Source organism: Gopherus evgoodei, chromosome 5 (assembly GCF_007399415.2).
Source record: "Gopherus evgoodei ecotype Sinaloan lineage chromosome 5, rGopEvg1_v1.p, whole genome shotgun sequence".
Taxonomy (NCBI): Eukaryota; Metazoa; Chordata; order Testudines; family Testudinidae; genus Gopherus; species Gopherus evgoodei.
In genome coordinates, this window is record NC_044326.1 from 102,887,316 (window position 1) to 102,900,623 (window position 13,308).

General features: G+C 38.1%; 1 protein-coding gene across 1 annotated transcript in view; it reads left to right on the plus strand.

Annotated features, from left to right (window-relative positions):
• Positions 1-13,308, plus strand: part of TRPC3 (transient receptor potential cation channel subfamily C member 3) — a 53,270-nt gene that overhangs the window by 31,000 nt on the left and 8,962 nt on the right. The window contains exons 5-9 of the mRNA XM_030564260.1: positions 2,542-2,758; positions 3,915-4,148; positions 7,178-7,442; positions 8,043-8,238; positions 11,222-11,431. Of these exons, the coding sequence (XP_030420120.1) occupies positions 2,542-2,758; positions 3,915-4,148; positions 7,178-7,442; positions 8,043-8,238; positions 11,222-11,431 (1,122 nt within the window). The remainder of the gene's footprint in view (positions 1-2,541; positions 2,759-3,914; positions 4,149-7,177; positions 7,443-8,042; positions 8,239-11,221; positions 11,432-13,308) is intronic.

Sequence of the window (13,308 nt, forward strand, 5' to 3'; positions counted from 1 at the left end):
TTGGCCCTTTTTGAATGCTTATGTGAAACCAAAGAATTGGACGTACAGATCAACTGCTTAATATTGTAATCTAAAAATGCTTTATAAAGGTCAGGTACGAACAGGGGCTATTGAAGTCCTTTGTATAACTAGTGAATGTCAAATTAGTGCATACTTTACTGCTCAGCTCACTGAATCTAACCCCTGACTTCAGGTCCAGGAAAACTTTGAGATAGGGAAACTACTTTAGACTCCTCACTCACTAAATTCACTGGCTTTCTTGTGAAAGGATATTGCTGTTAGTGCAGACCTTCAGATGAAGTTTTAAAATCTTACATAATATTTTGTCGTATGTCATAATTAATACCGTTCTTGGCCATATGCTATTCAATATTTTTATCAATGACCTGAAAGAAAACAGAAAATCATCACTGATCAAGTTTGCAGATGACACAATAATTGGGGGAATGGTAAATAATGAAGATAGGTCACTGATATAGAGCGATTTGTATCACTTGGTAAGCTAGGTGTAAGGACACATGCATTTTAATGGGGTTAAATGTAAATATATACCTTTGGGAACAAAGACTATAGGCCATACTTACAGGAACTCTATTCTAGGAAGCAATGACTCTGAAAAGGATTTGAGGGTCGTGGTGGATACTCAGCTGAACATGAGCGTGCACAAAGTTCTGGAATGTTATTGATAAATTGGAGAGGGTTCAGAGAAGAGCCACAAGAGAATCATTAAAGGATTAGAAAATACGCCTTACAGTGGAAGACTCAAGGAGTCTTAAGAAAAAGAAGGTTGAGAGGGGACTTGATTACAGTCTACATGTACCTATCTGAGGAACAAATACTTGATAATGGATTCTTTAATCTGTTAGAGAAAGGTATAACACAATCCAATGGCTGGAAGTTGAAGACAAATTCAGGCTGGAAATAAGGTGTAAATTTTTAACAGTGAGGGCAATTAACCAATGGAACAATTTACCAAGGATCGTGATAGATTCTCCAACACTGCAATTTTTAAATTAAGATTGGATATTTTTCTAAAAGCTATGCTCTAGGAATTATTTTGGGGGGTTTTGTGGCCTGAGTTATACAAGGGGTTAGAGAAAATGATCACAATGGTCCCTTCTGGCCTTGGAATCGATGAATACAACTGATATGTTTGAACTAACTTAGTGTTACTCCCTTGCTATATTTGGGGAGCCAGATAATTTGAGAGACTGTGCAGGGGTTGAGGCAAGATGCTCTGACCACCACTAATCTTGCAATATCTCATGAAAGGACAGGAGTAACAGTAGTCCTTATGCACAGGGGTCTTCAGAGACTGCTCTGTGCGTATATCCCCAAGGGTGCTATTCACTCCAAAAGGGGTTGGAAGGAAGCTGGGAGAGGAAACTGGTAGAAACTGTATTTCCTAAGATGCAATCCCTCCTGGATTTCCCAATGGTGTAGGGTAGTTGCATCTCTGCACAGTCTCCACGTTAGGCCAACATCTAAATGACACACTGGTCCATAGTTACCCAGAAGTCTTTGGCCAGAATTTGATTGCTCTTTTGTGGGTGCATTACAAGAGGTTAGGGGGAAAGAATGCCCATCCCCCAAGAACCCTTTCATTGGCACTCATTGAGTGCATAAACTGGGGAGTGACAGCACCAACAGAGGTACAAGAACACCTCCTCCCCCAAGAGGTTGGCAGTAGAATCCCTCCAGAAAAGGTGAGCTATGGCCCTGCCCCTTACCACACTGGCTTGTGGCACCGGGCTAGTGCAAATGGGCTCACATGCTCCCTCTGTACAGGAGGTAGTAAATGCAGCTCCAGAGTGCTTTCCCTTCAGCTTCCCTATAGTGTGCTGCTTCCTCTGTCTTCTGCAGGAAGACTGCTGCTGGCCACTGCCTCTGTTGTAATGCACCTCCACCCACCCCAAATGCAGCAACATTAATAGCACCACTCTCTAGCCCACAGAGTGCTCTTTTAATCCAGATGAATTCATTTAAACGTGTTAATATTTCTGAACTTGTTTTACTTACTTTGTTGCTGTGTAAATTTTTCCAATTAGTGTTTTTTTAAAGCATTTACCAAGTCTTGATCTGGGGAATATTTTATGCTCTGAATACATCATCCAGAGAAGAGTCTGCTTTTCCTCAGCCATGATATAAATAGTACTTTTATGTTCTGATTTGCTGAACTCGATACAGCTAATTATCATAGGTAAAGTAATAATGCCCTGAAAACTTTGGATATCTTCCCTGTTGGTAGAGAAGATATTTTGTTATCCACTTCTCCCTGGGCCTGATCCACCTCTCCATTGACTTCCATGGGCATTAGATCAGGTCCTCTCTGAACAGTAGTGAATACTGATATGGTGTGGATGTAATTCCTGAGAGGATTACTCTGCATTGTCTTCTATGTGATTATGGAGCATCAAAAATGGTGACTGACAGGACACCATCCTGTATGGGTTGCCTTCTTGAGAGTACTGTCAGAAATGATACCATTGCAAGACTGTTCTTTTTTAAAAATGAGGGACTGGTTTTGTTTTGCCTTCACAGCTCGGAAAAATTCTCCGCAGCCCATTTATGAAATTTGTGGCACATGCAGCATCCTTCATTATTTTCTTGGGCCTACTGGTGTTCAATGCCTCAGACAGATTTGAAGGCATCACAACCCTCCCGAATGTCACTGTTACTGATTACCCTAAACAGATCTTTAGGGTGAAAACTACCCAGTTCACTTGGACAGAGATGTTGATCATGGTGTGGGTGCTTGGTAAGTATAGAATATTGCTGCTTCACTCCAATTCCATGACAGCTGTATTGTGTAGATAGGCATTCTAAAAGAAAAAAGCGAGGCCCAAATTCTGACCCCCACTGCAGCCGTGTATATAGCTTCAGTGGTAGTCAGGGGCTACATTGGCTCCCAGAGGAAAACTTCCAGCAGCCAACAATTGGCATAAGCAGATCCACACTGCCCCTCATGCAGCCCCTGGTGTACAAAGGTGCTATGGGTAGGAAAGGCATGTTTCTAGTTTCTTCTGCTTTCAGTAAGAGCTGTCTCAGTTAAGTAAACATCACCAACATGTCTTCTTATGTTCAGTGTAATGAACAATTTTATTTAATATTGTAAAATGCGTAATTTTCCACATATTTGCAAGAGTAAAATGCCAGCTGTGTTCTTCAGAGGACGAAAATTGCACCACTGTGTAATAAATGGAAAACTCAATGACTCACAGTAATACAACTACAATGTTCAGAAATCCCGGCATTTATGGCAGAAACCCAGATTTGGTGTAATATCATAGATATCATATCAATAATATCATAGCTTTCAGAATGTAATAGGATTGGTGTAATATCACTGATACAATAGTGTAATAACATAAACTGATTATTTTAAACAAGATCATAAAGCCTATGCCGTTGTATATGCCAGAAGATTAGGGGTTTCCATGGCTTGATGTTAATGCATTAGCTAATTAGGGCTTACTTAGCACTGGAGGAAATCAGAGCTTCTTTCAGTGTCAAAGGGCTAATGAGTCAGTTTTTGTTACTAGACTTTTTTTCATTGCCTGATCATCTGCCAGCCTGTTTGAGATTTTATGAATGTTATTAAGTGAAATGGGAGAGGAGCGCTGGTAGGGTTATCCTTCCACTTTTAAAAGATATCCTTCTGCAACAAAAACATCACATTGAGAGGTCATGATGTTTGCACTGTGAAGTCATTATATTACAATGTAGCAGCCCCAATGTATGATGACTGAGCTTTGGCCCTAAAGACAGCCCCAGGAAAGTTGATCTAGGTAGCAACCCTGTAATACTGAAAATGTGTACTTCAGTGCCTTCCTGGTGAATCCTGATTTTATGGGAGGGAAAGTTAAATGGTTCTCAGTTGTGATCAAACTTTCTCTATTGCTTTCTTGTTGCAGGTATGATGTGGTCAGAATGCAAAGAGCTCTGGCTAGAAGGACCCAGGGAATATATTTTGCAGCTGTGGAATGTTCTGGATTTTGGGATGTTGTCCATTTTCATTGCTGCTTTCACAGCCAGGCTCCTAGCATTTCTGCAGGCCACCAAAGCACAGCAATATGTGGACAACTACATTGTGGAGAGTGACCTCTCTGTAGTCACACTTCCACCAGAAATAGAGTATTTTACTTATGGTGAGATTGAACGTTACTTTCAAGTAGTAAACTAGTAGGCACTCATCTAAAGGGACAGTGTTAGGATTGTTAGGCATAAATAGAAACCTTTTGCAACTATTTGATTTCATAATATTTACCTTAAGGTTTCTGCCGATTTGTTTTTATTTTTTATGCTTTTTGAACAGTATTTGTTGTGGCCATCAGTTTAACAAATAACGTATTGACATACTAATACTAAACGAAATAGGGCCAAATTCAGCTCAGGCTTAACTGGGTATAACCATGAAGTCCATGCAGTTGCTTATGCCAGAGCTAAATTTGAACCCTAGGGCTAGATTCAACAAGGGATTTAGTGCCTTACTGCCACTTTAGGTGCCTAAGTCCAAAATGTAGATCCTCAAACCCTCTGCTCAGCTGCCACCTAACCCTGTAGGTGCCTATATTTCTGTTGGTGGGCATGCAAAAAACTCCCTCACCTATCTCTTCTGTGGAGCCTGATCAGGTAGGCATGCTTAGAGGCTGCCTTCTGGATTGAGCCCCACACAAAACACAGCTGAGGATATAGTGCCATCCTCCTTATATCCAGTTGGTTGGAGCAGTCGCGTGGGATGTCAGGCACAAGTTAAAACCCTCAGTCTGCCTGATATAGAGCAGGAATTTGAAACCAGGTCTCCCAGCTGAGTGTTGGGGCATCGGATATTTTTTAGAATGGGTTTCTCTCAGTCTCTCCTGTCAAAGCTGTTTCACTTTCTACAAAATACTTAAATATTCATTGGAGCAGGGACTAGACTCTGGGTCTTCTAGGTGAGTGCATTAACCACTAGGCTAGAGAATCATTCTCATCCTCTTTCTGGTCCAGTGAATGCTTAAGCATTTTATAAGGGAGGAACAGCTTCAACAGGTGAGATTGAGAAACCCACCCCAAAATATCCTAAATCTAGGCTTGGCAAAAATAGATTTTTATGTTTTATAATTTTGATGGGTAATATTGCTGTTTATTTTTAAGATTTGTTTTTAGACTTTGATCTATTTAAATTTTCACTGCATGAAATTATGACGGGATCAAACAAATATTTAATGACAGTAGATGTTGCAATTCAAAGAGTTCAAGCTTTATAAACCATTAAAACACAAATTGTCAACATCGGATGTCAAAATATACAACATAAATATCTCTAAATCAACATATCATACCTGTTTTTACTGCTCATTCACTTATTCATTTATAATAAGCCTAATTCACAAGTCTACATTATTGGATTTTGACGCTAAATTCCCAAGCATCATTTTTCTTACTTGCCTATTTGTTAATTTTGATTATTATCGATGGAAGTATTTTTTGTCTGTTTGCATGTCTATGGTGACATCAGTGTTTACCAATCTAATCCCAGAGCCGTCCCTTGGGTAGGGCAAATTGAGGCGACTGCCCTGGGCTCTGCCCTTTGGAGACGCTCCGTGGGCCGGTGCTATTGGCCAGCGTGGTCAGTCCCAGAAGACATCGGCGTGAGAACTAGAAGTGTGGAAGGTGCTGCAGCACCTCTGGGCTCCTGGCTGCCTCCCCACACGCCCAGGGTCTGGGCCCATGGTCTTAGCAGAGACAGTGCCTAGCTCAGCTGCCCATGTTTCGGTGTAGCGAGTCCCCCACCCTGGCTGGAGCCCTGAGCCACCGTGGCACTATGGCTAGCAATAGCCCAGCAGTTGGTGCCAGCAACTGCCAGCAGCAGCAGGCTGGATCCAGCCCAGCCGCCAATGCAGAGTGGGGCCCCCAAGCTGGTGATGGCTAATTTGTCCCAGGCCCTGCATGCCCCCTAGGGACTGCCCTGTCTAATCCTTCCAAGGCTACCTTAGCCCAGTAGCTAGGGCCCTCACCTGGGAGACTTCGGTTCAAGTCCTTGCTCTGAATCAGGAAGAGTGAGGATTTGAACTGGGCTAATGCGTATAAGGGGGACACTCCTCTCTCTTGTTTTTTTGGTGAGAAAATTGTAACAAAAACCTAAATAGCCTGTTTCACTCAATAAACTAATTTTTTCCCTCAGCCATCACTGCTGACTTTCCGTAAAACAAACCAAACCACCCCCCTGCCCCTTTCATACACTGCTGCTGATTCAATCCTACATATAACTGTTAATAAATTATTAGCCTTTCTATTGCTTTAATTAAAAAACAAAACAAACAACAACAAAAATCCACAATCTTTGGTGATATTGACACATTAACATATGTTACTGAAAAAAAACTAATATTGTATTTATTTTGACATAATTCACTGTTAATTTTTCTCTAAAAAAGTTTTTGTATTAAATATTTATTTTACTGTCCTTATTTATGATGTCATTATTACTCTTTTATGGATATTTTATATGATTTTAACCTACAAAATAACTTTTTTACAGAATGTATGTGTGGTTATATCTTATTAAAAGCAGTAGTCTTTAGTCATTGATACAATATAAATAAAAAATAATTATTGTTGTTAAACAAAAATGGACTAGGACATAGAGTCCAGACTCAGGAAAGACTGAATAATGATTAGTGGTCCTATATAGCTGTTATAGATACCTAAACAAATTAAATAATAAAAAAGAGAAATAAAGATTAGGGTACATATAAGAATACTACTATGTTTTAATTTTATTTGAAAAAATTTTATCATGTACAGAAACATGCAAATATTAGCAGTGATTTTAATTATTATAGAATCTATAAATGTTATATGTAATAATATAAAAAATTCATACTATGGTGGGGTATATCCTCATATTAATTTTCATGCTTAACTACCAATAGAGAGGTAAATACTCACACTATTAGAAGAGATCCTCATGTTTCTTTACATTATAACTTTCACTGAAAAAGTATACGTTTCAAATTCTTCATTTATAACTTAAGAACTAATTGTAATACAACATCAGCTACTAGACTCCACAAATGTTTCTTTATTAGATACAGATATGTACATGACAATTCCCAATCTATAGCTATATTTTTCTAAACATGGTGATAAGTAAGAAACTCAATTATTTACCCCTTTATTTCATGTATTCCAGCCAGAGACAAATGGCTCCCATCTGATCCACAGATAATATCTGAAGGTCTCTATGCAATAGCTGTTGTGCTTAGCTTCTCTCGGATTGCATATATCCTGCCTGCAAATGAGAGCTTTGGGCCCTTGCAGATTTCCCTTGGAAGGACTGTAAAGGACATTTTTAAGTTTATGGTCCTTTTTATTATGGTATTTTTTGCATTTATGATTGGGATGTTCATACTCTACTCCTACTACCTTGGAGCTAAAGTAAACTCTGCTTTTACAACGTAAGTATGAAGTTGTGCTTAAGCAAAAGGAAATACAAAATTTTAGTCATTACCCGCTAGGGGCCTGAGGCTTGAAATGTTATATTGGCATAGCTATATGTGAAAAAAACCACCCCCACCAACACAGTTATGGCAACGAAACCCCTGGTGTAGATGAAGCTATGTCGACCGAAGAGTGCTTTCATCGATGTAGCTAATGTCATCTGGGGAGGTGGCATTTTTACACTGACAGAGAAACTCATTCTGTTGGTGTAGACTGTATCTGCTCTAAGGACTATGCTGGTGGGACTGTGCTGGTAGAGCTAAGCTGGCATAGCTGTGCTGCTATCATCTCTGTTGTGTAGACATAGCCTGAGTTTGTGAGATGTTGAGTTCCCTCTGCTCCCAGTATAGTCAAATCAAGATGGAAAGAAATCAAACATTCTGTGAAAAAAGATTTTTTGTATTTGTTGCTTTGATTAAACATCTACACTAAAATCCCTTTCAAAACTTTAAAATCTAAATCACAGACAGATATTTGAGGTTATTTACTAAATTTGTCATAAGAACTGTGTATTTATTTATATAATTAGTAACATTCCTCTCGATTCTTTCATACAGAGTTGAAGAAAGTTTCAAGACCTTGTTTTGGTCAATATTTGGTTTATCTGAAGTGACTTCAGTTGTCCTAAAATATGATCATAAATTCATAGAGAATATTGGCTATGTTTTGTATGGCATATACAATGTAACAATGGTTGTAGTTCTGCTCAACATGCTGATTGCTATGATCAACAGCTCCTATCAAGAAATTGAGGTAAGGCCTCTCTCTCTAAGGTATCTCTTTTGTTATGTTCTAAAAGGACACTAGAATCCTCTTAATGGGCACATTCTGATGGAAATAAGTATGAGTAAAGGGACTACCCCAGTTAAAGAAGCTCACAAGAAAACACTGTGCTAAGAGATAATGCCTTATTTCATGAACAACTTTAGAGAGAAAAAAATCTACAAAATATTACAAAGTAGAAGTTAGAGTGAGAACAACTCATTTGCACCTTATTTAAACAGTACTTTGAACCATCCGTGAAAAACATAGTTTAAACTTTTTTTTCCCCAGTCTGGGTTTGGTTACCAGCATTGAAAGGCCAAAACTTTTTATTTTCAAAACAGTTTGGTCTGGGCCACACAGACAGGAATTTGGTAGGCAGAACCATGTTTAAGGGCCTGTCTAGACAGTTGTGCTTTACCATGTCATCATGTAGTTTAAATCTGTAAATAGTATCAAATTGTGTTATAAATATATTTCTTACACAATGATATAGCCCAGTAAAAACCCAGAGTCCAAACAAAAATTCAAACACAATCAAATTTCAACCCTCTTCTGGATGGAAGCAGTATCAGTGACAATGCAAGTATGAACGCAATTCCAATCAGAATCCCCCTCTTCCTTCTTTCTATGGTTGGCAGCTGAGTCCTGTAGCTTAATGATCCCCTACTGTATTTGTTCTACAACCATTTAACACCTGCCAGTCTGGTTCTCTGCCCTGCAGACATGGCAGAAAAACTGGGTTGAGGGTTTGGGTCTACCTGGCAAACAAGCCAAGCTGTTTGGGACCTCCCAGGATCTGGAGAAATAGTATAGCTCATTGCTTTTATATAGACATGAGAGTATGGTAAGCACTGTACAAACAGTAAAGGTCTGTCCCCAAAAAATTTCAACTTAAACAAACTTTCAAATGAAGGATTGGATATAATAGACAGCAAAGCTATTGAGCAGACCATTTTAGCACGTGTCTATTTGATTCCCTAATTCTTACTTTTTAAACATTTCATAACACCTTTTCCTGAACATAGGACATTTGACTGGGTGGCCAGGCCCTCAGTGCTGGTTAAATGGATTTTACTGTATTCCATAAAGATAATTGGCTCGCTAGTCCATTTCCCCCAAACCTTTTAACTAAACATAGATGTGTTAAATACTTCAGCTTCATTAATACATACACTTTCTTAGGTTTACGCACTGTGCTAATGCATGACATAAGCACAGATTTTCGTATCAGAGTGTTCTGATGACTAAATCACATTTAACAGCTTTTTCAAGCTTAATTATTCAGTCTGAAGTGTAAGCACCCTTTTTCTGCTTTCAGTACAATATTTAAAACTTGATTCTAATCTTAGCTACACATTGCCATGTGCCCTGAAAACTTAGTGGCTGCACTCACGCACACCTGCAGAGTGGCAGATTTTTAATGCCTGCAGTTTATCTTAAATTAGAATGAGTTTTCAAAATTATGAATAGCTATTTCATCTATAAGACAGATGTTTTATTTGGGGTTCACCGGGACAGCAAATAACTTCATTTCAGAATTTAATTAATTCAATTTAAGTGCTTACCGTTCAAATACTGTGCAATAAAAGGAAGGAAAGAAAGACACACCCAAACGGGTGAAGATTACTGGTTTTAAAAGTCAAATCAAGATTGCTTACAAAGACAAAAGTATATTTAAGATGCCAATCAATCTGTTGCCTTACAAAAACAGTTTTACCAAAATTTCAGCTTGTTTTTGTGATATCAGAAAGTACGTAAAAATTATGTGCAAATAGTTTTCTTGGGAAATTCTAAGATGATTTACTCTGTACAGAATATGATGGAAACATCACAAACTTTAGGGTCTATTCTCTGCTCCCTACTCACATATTTATGGTCCAGATCATGAGAGGTGTTAGCATCTGCTGGCTCTGGAGTGACCTATATTAAATGGAATTGATGATCTCAGTCAACCCTTTCTAGATAAGAGCCCAAATTATGCAAACCACTATCATGACTGGCAAAGACACTCTGGCTAGCAATCTCAGCAGACAAGCCAAATCTACTGCCATAGGGACTGAACTATGCCATCACACCTAGTTTAGAGGTCCCTGCAGTTCACCTTGGCAGGATATAATGGGAAAAGTTTTCCTCTTCTGTACCTATTCTGTGGGTAAATGCTGGGCTCCAGTATCCAGGGCTGTAATTTTGGCATTTTTTGATGAGTAATAAATTGACTTAAAAATTTAAAATAAAAGGAGAAAAATCAAAACATGTTTTGCACATGCATTTCTGATACATGTTGAAAATACTTTATATTTCTTAGGATTAAATTTAATCTGGAAACAAATAAACTAACTTTTCGTCTTTGGAGAATGTGTTCAAGTTTCAGTTAGGTGAGGCTCGCAAAACTGCCATGAGATTTTACCAGTCTGGGCACAAAATCTGTTTGCTTATTCCTTCCCATGGATGCCAATAAAAAATAAGTCGGTTAACCATCAAAAGAAGGCCAAAGTAATGTTCATAGGCAGGGCTGTTTGGAAAGGCTTGCACGTTAACTGCTCACACTATTCCTACCCAAAAGGCAACACTATTATTTCCTCACTTGCACAGCACCACATTTCAGCATTAAATTTAAGGAAGAAAATACTTGCTTTTATTAAATAATTTTCTCTTTTAATAGCAGGACCTTAATATTTCAGTTTTCACTCATTGCAGATACAACATTTTTTAAAACTATTTGCATACTTCAACTAAGTATGACCATAAAAAGCCCACGTAAATAGACACAGCAGGAATTAAGTTAAAATAGACTTGATAACGCAGCTGCATTGCAGTTGAACTACTGGGAATCATTCACACTAACAAGTTCATCACATTTCTGTATAAAAAAGAGAAGCTATTTAAGGTAGACTCCTTTTGAAAGAGTCTTGAATTATATGAAACCTAAACTTAAGTAAAACAAAGTAGACATCTTTTGTTTCTAATGCAGGATGACAGTGATGTGGAATGGAAGTTTGCTCGCTCTAAGCTCTGGTTATCTTACTTTGATGATGGAAAAACATTACCTCCACCATTCAGTCTTGTACCAAGCCCCAAGTCTTTTTTCTATTTCATCATGAAGATTGTCAGCTTTTCTAAGTGCAGGAGGAGAAGGCTGCAGAAAGATACAGAAATAGGGATGAGTAACTCCAAATCTAGGGTAGGTCTTAACATTTTTTCATTGCACTGGATAAATGTGTTTGCCTCCTAGCTCTTTGCTTTCCTTTAAATCTTAGGGAATAGTTTTTACTTGTGAAGGATAATACCATAATTAATCAAGCATTTTATTTTTAAAGTGCTGTAACCAGATGCCTTTTAAGCACAGCACAAAAGCAAAGTAAAATGATACATTTTTGCAAAGCGGCAAGGTCCCTTTACCAAATATAACTGAAAGCATAAATAACCCAACAAAAACATCATTCCTAGCCAACTACCAAACAACAAAAATAAATCCCACAAGAAATGCCCTAAATGGTAAACAAAGAAGTCTTTAGCCTTATCCAGAAAGATGCCACTGGTGGACTTTCATGTATTTTAAGGGAAAAAGACTGGAAGATCTGGAAAGCTAACTTTTCCTTTCATCACCAGAATAGGTGAAGGGGCAAGTTTAGCCAGCTATATAGTATACCATTTCCCAAACTTCTTCACTGCCAAAAGCTATGTTCCTGACAGGGATGAGGGATAATTGTGCCTTTGTGGCATAATAATATCTAGCGCTTCCCTAATATCTTCACTCATAGTATCTGAAATGTTCTTCACAAATAGCAATAAATTCAGTCTTGCAACACTCCTGCGAGGTAGATAACCATTGTTCCCATTTTGCAGATGGGTAACTGGGGCACAGAGAGGTTAAAAGTGACCTTCAAAGAATTTTTTTATAAATTAGGATCATAGTCTTTTTTGATGGTTTAGTGTGTATTTAGAAGGATTTAAAGATTTTTTTAAATCATATATTTTGGTTGATTTTTATTTTATAACATATGGGAAATGTCAAGTCTGGTCTTTGCTGGTTTTGATGAAGGGCTTCCTAAAACTTCTGTTTGTTATGAACTGTCAGGAGTGTTGAATCTTTAACAAAGATATCTCTCTACCTTTATATTATTTGGGCATTGAAGTTAAATATGTGTGTAAATAAATAAATAAATAAACCCCCACACATATCCCCAAAAGTAGTTTGAAACAGTTCAGCTAAAAAACCTTTCCCCTCCTAATTACTGGGTTGTCACTCTGTGGTCTCTTGTAATGTCCTCATTTCACTAGTACTCCAGTCTCTAGAAAGTCTTTCAAGATAGGTAAAACCTCAACTTATAATGTAAAAAATAAAATAAAAAATTAAGCAGAATTGTTTCTGTTATGATAAAAACACAGGCTTTCTTTATACATCACAGAGAAACAGAGTGTGTGTGTGTATCTATCTGCATCTATAGTTTTAATGGTCACTTTTAAATGACTGTAAATGGTCACACAGGAAGTTCATGGCAGAGCCAGTAATAGATCCCAGGAGTCTGATTCTCCTCTCATCTGCACAAGTTTTTCACTGCTGTGACTCCTAGTTCCCACTGCTATAAATGAGGCCTCAGATCTTCTAATCCCCAACCTTATGGTTTAGCCACAAGACCATCTTTTCACAACCCTTTCCCCCATATCTTTCTATTCCAGAGCTATAAAACTCAAGTATTTGGACTCTGATAGCTATTACAAGAGTTTATTGCTGCACTAATAACTTGATGGTGAACTGTTTTCCAAATATATTATTATTATTCCTCAAGGCCATGGTTCAGCAAAACACGTAAGCCTATGCTTTGACTTTAATGAGAGTTGGGCACATTCTTGAAGTATATGCTTAAGTGATTTGCTGAATAGAGATGGCCTTAAGCACATAATTAAACTCATGCTTAGGTGCTTTGCTGAGTTTGGGCCCAAATTATTTTCAGTGTTTTCTGAAAACAATATTCTGAAATGATGCGCTATTGCCGTATTATTCTGTTATATCATATGGAAAAAGCTGGGTTATAGCAGCTGTGAATTCCATAGAAT